The sequence below is a fragment of the Photinus pyralis genome, unplaced genomic scaffold (genome assembly GCF_008802855.1).
Source record: "Photinus pyralis isolate 1611_PpyrPB1 unplaced genomic scaffold, Ppyr1.3 Ppyr1.4_LG7, whole genome shotgun sequence".
NCBI classification, from domain to species: domain Eukaryota; kingdom Metazoa; phylum Arthropoda; class Insecta; order Coleoptera; family Lampyridae; genus Photinus; species Photinus pyralis.
Window position 1 is genome coordinate 9,873,792 of NW_022170738.1, and position 7,046 is coordinate 9,880,837.

A 7,046-nucleotide genomic window follows, 5' to 3' on the forward strand; every position below is an offset into this window, starting at 1 on the left:
TCTATTTTTCAAGAATGTTTAGATCTTGGTTGGAACAACTGTTGGAAACACTTTACAGCCTCAAGTCCAGCTCCATCAGACCAATCTCGCAGGATTTTTGAAGTTGTGCATTTCTTGTTTCCAACTGATGTTTCAATATAGCCTTCACATACACTGTTGGACCGCCAACCACCGTGGTCTTTCAACCACTACGACAAAAATTTTTGGGAGGGATTCTTTTGGCATTTCTACGAAATTGTTCAGAAATTCTAAAGAGGCTCCTTTACAGTGGCAGGGTTAATTCCAAACAAGCCGATTCCATTTACCACTTTTTACAGCTCCACCAAGCAAACAAGTCCGAGCGAAAATATGGTAACTAATTTTAAAAATTCGTGGCGGGAAAACGTTAAGCCAATACCTACAACGTAGGTGTGTACAGTCCGTAAAAATGTGACAGTGACAAATGTATAAATTAAATGTTTATGTTGAATCCGCTTGTTGAATCAATTTTATCCGTACGGCTAGAAAATAGAAAAAATCCTGCGCATTCCGTAGCCTGAAATATTATTAAAAGGGTCGTGGAATACTTAGACAAACAGAAAGCTACCGTATGTGTGGACAATGAACGCTCTGTTCAAGCCCATTTGGTATAACTTTTACTGAAACACTCTGTACATTTGGTGATTTCATTTTTTGAAAGTTGGTAGCGAACCTGTCTTGACAGTGACAGTACGAAAACAACCAAAATGGCCACCTTCGTGTTTGTTTATAAAACTGTTCTAACCTCAATTTACCGTTGTTGAATTTTTATATGAAAAACTGAGAATGTTCAAAGATTCTTCGCCATGAAGCAGCGTGATCGAACCGCCGACAATTGTAGACCATTTAAATTATAAGTATCCCCTTTTAGAAAATGGCAATGCAATAATACGAGTTAATCCTTTACAGCCCATCAAATTCTGAGTCTCACCGGAATAAGCTTCGAGCGAAAAAGCGTCATCGTAAGTTACCTCTCCAATATCACAGCGTAAAGGCATCTCTTGTAGGGGTTTGTCGAGCTGACCGTCGTTCCACTTCGCGACAACCTGCGCCACATCAAATTAAACGCTAAACAATGCCGTATTTACCGAGTCGTGCTCAACGAAAGCTACGAGGCGCAGTTTCAGTACTTTGATCCTTTCTTGGATATCTGCCAGGGCGATGTGGATATGTAAGTAGCCGTCGCACGAGTTTTTTATCCGTACGGTTTTTGTAGTCGCTCGTTGGAGCAATTCTCGAACTTGCATCACCAGGCAGCGTTAAAAGTCGATCCCGATAACAGTGCAGGTGAGCTGGTGGTCGTTATTCCGCAGGAAGCCGCTCATTTGGTGGCGGAAGGGACGGCCTTACGAGTCGGGATTGAGTTTTCTCTCGAGCAACCGCAAGGCGGGTTGCATTTTGTTGTACCCCCTTTGGAGGGTACTTATGCTGAAGTAAGGGTTTAGGTTTAATTGTTTTATTTAAACGGTTACAGTAGCGCCAGGTAATCTATGTTATTGTTATACTTTTTATAGGAGTGTGATCACATTTTTAAAACTTCCTGGAACATTTTAGGAACTTTCCTTTTTAAAGAAATCCAGTTCGTGTCCAGGCCCTTTCCAAAACTTTCAAAAAATATCAGTTTCATTGGCATCAGATGAATGGTAGTGTGAAATGCACAGGACAAACAGACAGACATTGGTTTTTAAAATAAATAGGTGCACGTTCAGGCTTGGATTGAGTTCCCCTATTAGCCCCCATACACAGTATTGGAAAAAATTTATAATTATATGTCTATTTGTTTTTGAAAACCTTATTACTGCATCCATTATCTTTTATTTTAAAAAATGACAAACTATTTGTGAGATCTTTTGTGTCTTAACTTATTCGTACCATAAGCAACACATTTTGTACCACTCTGTATTTTCAAATCTCGGGCTTTTTGGGTCCCTCGTTCAAGGGTGGGCCATCTTGTGGAATTTTAGAAAAATGTTTACAAACCCCCTGGAAATTATTGTTACTCTGGCATACCAAAAAATTTAAAAACGTTCCACTAAAAGGAAAATTTTGACTTGAAAATATGGACCCACTCACAAAGGGTCATATTTGGGGCGTAGTGACTTTGTTCACGATGTTTAGTTGAAGAAGGGGTCAAATGTTCCCATGAAATGGGTGTAGCTTTTGTAACTTTATTTGAACGAAGGAAAAACCAATTTTCCAGGTGACATTGCTCAGGTAGGTACTAACAGTACGAATTTGTAGCTTGAGTTTAAAAATAATCGGTGTACAGATTTAAATGGGCTTAACAATCCTTTTATTGTAAGGATTGTCATTTTTATAGTACTTCCAATATGTGTTTCGTTTACAGAATCCACAAGACACCCTTTAAATGCACAGAAGAGTATTGTAACGTAAATTTAATTACGTCGTTTATTTACAGTGAACGAACAATAAATTTACAACAGTCTTAAAATGGATTAATTTATAACAGTAATTATTATTTATCACTTACACATTATAACATAACACAAGAGCATCGAAGTTGGAACTGAACTGAAATACCCTACAATTTGTTTATATAGTAAACGACAATTATTGTGCTAGAGTATACTTAGAATGTTCTAGAATAAACACATCATTTTTCCCGGAAGGATTGCGTCTTATCCGCCTTCGCTCTTTATCGCCTATGACTAATCTTTCAAGCCGCCGCGATATCTATTGGAATTTCTGGAATATTCGCTACAGTACAGTCCTTTTTCGTTTCAAAAATTAATAAGAAGCCCTTTTCACAATTTGTGTTCATTGCATTGTAGCAATATTCATTTGCCGGAGTTGTAACTTTTGTTGCGCATCAAAAAATTTTTAAATGATAGAAGTGATAGATTATGTTCAATTGACAACCTTCCAAACGCCACCTAAAAATAAAATCTCGGCCCGTCTTGAAATATCACAATTTTTAATAAAATTAGCCCTTACATAGCAATATTATCATCCCGCCTTCATTTTTTATTTCTGATCCACAAAGTACATTAAAAATAAAAAGACCCGTGTGTCCTCAATTTTTATTTGCGAGTAAAATAAACCCAAAATAAATTATTGAAAAGCTGTGCTTTTAGTCCGAATTTGAAACGCTTCAGTCTAAATACGTCACAAACCTACAACCAATCACGTAGAAATGAGCCGGCAACCTTGTGCGAGGGTCTGACGTTTGTCGGATTTGACGTTTTAAGAGGCCTGTTTAACTGCATCTAACGCGAAAGTGAACCAAGTGACAGGTGACGCAAATTACAAATGACATTCTCCTGCTATATTGCCAATTCGTTATGTCATCTGAATGGTTCTAGGGGCTGATTGGTCGGGCTTATTACGTCACAGAGCCCGCCACAATCATATCGTTTTGAATAAACCTCTAAAACCGCACTAGTTCATTATTTTTTTGCTAGTCAGCCTCTATTTTTAAATAATCTTTTACTGTCCAAAAAAAATGTTTTATGGTTTCAGGTACACGCTTATTACATTAGAACTACGGAATTCTACTATACTGTAAACCCCCATTGCGGAAAGTAACTTTTTTTGTACAGTGTCCCATTTTTGGCACTTTCATTTTCGTAATTATTAGTGCTATCAAACAAAGTAGTATAGGAGTCATGTGTTCTTTTTGGGTCAAACTTAAAATGGTAAAATCAAAATTTGAAAATATTCGCTGGCTTAAGAGATACGGCGAAAAATTAAAAAATAAAACCATTGTCAATTTCAGAATACCCCTATAATTAATCAGAGCTTTTCTTAGTTAAAAGAGATACAGAAAAATATTCTCTTTGAAATGTAACACTTAAAAAAATGTTGATTCAAAAAAATTCAAATCTTTTTTTCAATTTTTTTTTTGTTTTTAATCATTGAACTTTTTTTCAATTGTTTTTAATCATTTTGAATAGCCCTTGTGTGTTTTTATCGGTAGTGTGAACTAAATAAGTGTAGTAGCAAAGAATACGTTATGAGTTATTCTTTGGTTGGGGTCGTTCTTCCAAAACGGTAGGTCCCACAAGCCAGCAGAGCCATTTTAGAAAAATGAAGGAAGAAATACATCAGAATTATAGGCCCTTTTTGGACACTTGAACAAATTTTCAGGCGGCATCCTTTAAAGAAAAAAACTGTGGCTCTGCTGGCTAAAGACGAAGCTAACTGATCACATGTGCGATACGCTATGCGCATGCGCAAAATTTTTGCCTTGTAATTAATATCGATCCATTAACAGTGACTGTATAAAGACAGTGTGGTCATATGCTCTATATCCGCCATGTTTTTCCCATATTCTTCATTAAGCTGATCGGTTTAATTGAATTGGTAGATTTTGGCATTTTTCTATGGTTACAATATTATTGCCACAACTGTTTGTGACTTGATCACCTTGGATTCCAAGTTAATTTCCGCCAACCCGATTTATTTGGTTAAAATATGGCGGATATCCCGCATACCAATAAAAAAACAACACCAAGGTATGACCTCTATACAGTAGGTATACAGTCACTGTAGATCCATTATAAGTCACTAAATACAGAAAGTACCGCAATCCATTGGGCCCGTGTGTTAGAGAGAGAACGCATGTTTTTTGCCCAAAAATTGCGGAAGTTACCAGATTCTAGTAACTTTAATGTTAGGGATTGTTCCACCTGTTTGGAGACATCTGTCAAGTAGGTATTTGAAATTTGAATTTTCTTTTACTAATAAATCAAATACCTATATAGCAAGTTGTTGTGTTTCAGGTTTTAAAAAAAGTAATGTTAAAAGTGTCTGAGTTGTCTATGGATCATCTCTTGTATTATAGGAGAAGAAAAGTTGAAACGATATTCCTGAATTGGAAAGAAGTACAAAAAAAATTAAAATTATTCCTCCCATTATATTATTAACGAACCTCGAGATCGTTTATAATTTCGTATTGCTGCCTGCCTGTGAGTCTGTCTGTCAGTGTGTACGATAACTTTGTGTAGAAACGTCCGATCGCTTTAAAAATTGATATACACATGTTCTTCAGGATATAACAAAGTTCGCAATTGTTTTTCGGCTACGTAGACCAACGGGCCAAATAGTTACAGACCAAAAACTGGGCAAACCTCCAAAAAGGGTTTCTAACTCTTGTTACAATGAATGTCCGGTTTTCTGTGTTAGTAAATATTCCTTAAACTTCAGGCAACTATGCAGATGCAAACAAATACTGCGCATGCGCATAACAACTTTTGTATTTGCGCAATCCTAATTTTTTATTTGTTAATATATTTAAATGAAATTTTGTATGCAGGCACCTCAAATAAAAGTAAAACTAATGCCATTTCAAAAAATTTGTGTTACAAGCTATGCTGATCAGGTGGGACAGAATCAACCCCTTTTAGGGTGTATTGTAAAAATGATGTATGTGTGAAGAATAAGAATAAGGATGCCGCCTGAAAATTTGTTCAAGTGTCCAAAAAGGGCCTATTATTATTGCTATGCGGCTAACGGATGTTAGGTCTAGGTGCTCGTCGAAACTCGGAGGTGCAATGTTTTTGATGCGCGATCGAGAACGAGTGACTCTTGCTGTGTGCACTATTTATTCGTTTCGCCTGGTTCTCCCGTCGAGACGAAAGAGAGCTAAAATCGCTCTACGTCGAGGCAGTGCAGCCGTCGCCACAGTCTTGAAAACGGCATATTTTCAAATTTTGATTTTATTGTATGAAGGTGCTACTGTAACATTTTCACAGTGGTTTAATCCACTGAAACTGACCGAGTAACGTTGTAGAGAGGCGTCCACTTGTACACTTACGGCCATGAAAACTCATCCAGGCTGTGGTTTCCTTGTGTCGACAGTTACGCCGAGCCCTGCACTTGGAAACTGGAGTTTACAGTCGACGAAGGAATGACAGCAGTGTCCAATGGGGATCTTATTGAGGTGGTATTTACCCCGGACATGCGACGGCGAACCTTCCACTACGTGCTGGGCATTCCAACTTGCGCCCCTAACATATCTCTAGCCGTCGGCCCCTTCGAAATCTACGTGGACCCCTTCATGCACGAAGTGACCCACTTCTGCCTCCCCCAGCTGCTACCCCTGCTGAAGGTGACAACACGCTACATGCACGAGGCGTTCGAATTTTACGAGGAAACGCTATCAAATCGCTACCCGTACTCGTGCTACAAGCAGGTGTTTGTCGACGAGGTCGCGTACGATTACAGATCGTACGCGACGATGAGCATTTTAAACACGAACCTGTTGCACTCGGCCGTAATCATCGATCAGTGCTACATCACGAGACGTGCGATGGCGCAAGCAATCGCCGAGCAGTTTTTCGGATGCTTCATCTCCATGCAGAACTGGTCCGATATGTGGCTGCCCAAATCGATCAGCCAGTATTTGTGCGGATTGTATTGCAAGAAGTGTTTCGGGAATAACGAGTACAGAGAGTACGTCCAAAGCACGCTGAGGGACGTCGTGAAGTACGAGGAGCAATACGGCGGAATAATCTTAGGTAGAAAATGCTCAAAAACTTTTAACTACCCCACCTCTTGCAGATCCCAGTCAGCCTCCTTCGCCTCTGCCGACATCGTCCAGCACCCCCTCGAGCCACACGAAGCACCACGAGGCGCAATTCTACTTCTCAATTCGTAATTTGCACACATTATCTCCACTGTACATCGAGGCCATGTATAAGAAAGGTCTGCTAGTTATGCGAATGCTGGAGAACAGAATAGGGTTGGAGTTGCTGTTGCAGGTGTTCAATAAGCAATTGTCGTTGGCGATGAACGCGGCGGGACAAAAAATTGGGAGCGGATTGTGGAGTCACATGCTTATTAGTACGATCACGTTTACTAAAGCGATTTTTACCGTGACCGGGAAGGATATGATCGTTTTTATTGATCAGTGGGTTCGAACTGGCGGCCATGCCAAATTTCACTTAAGTTCGGTGTTTAATCGAAAAAGGTAAGAACTTTCTCCAAGATTCAGTTAGAATCATTACCCACTCTTTAGCGCATTTACTCTGTCCGTCCTTCCGAGCCCTTAACTACAACAGTTTTCA

At 39.1% G+C, this 7,046-nt stretch overlaps 1 protein-coding gene across 1 annotated transcript; it reads left to right on the forward strand.

Annotated features, from left to right (window-relative positions):
• Nucleotides 1–716: 716 nt before the first annotated feature.
• On the forward strand, nt 717–7,046 carry LOC116177107 (transcription initiation factor TFIID subunit 2-like). The gene is made up of 7 exons (XM_031495982.1): nt 717–871; nt 926–980; nt 1,026–1,189; nt 1,235–1,451; nt 5,771–6,497; nt 6,541–6,949; nt 6,998–7,046. Exons 1-7 carry the CDS (start codon nt 825–827, stop codon nt 7,029–7,031), a joined length of 1,653 nt encoding a protein of 550 aa, XP_031351842.1. The 5' UTR covers nt 717–824; the 3' UTR covers nt 7,032–7,046.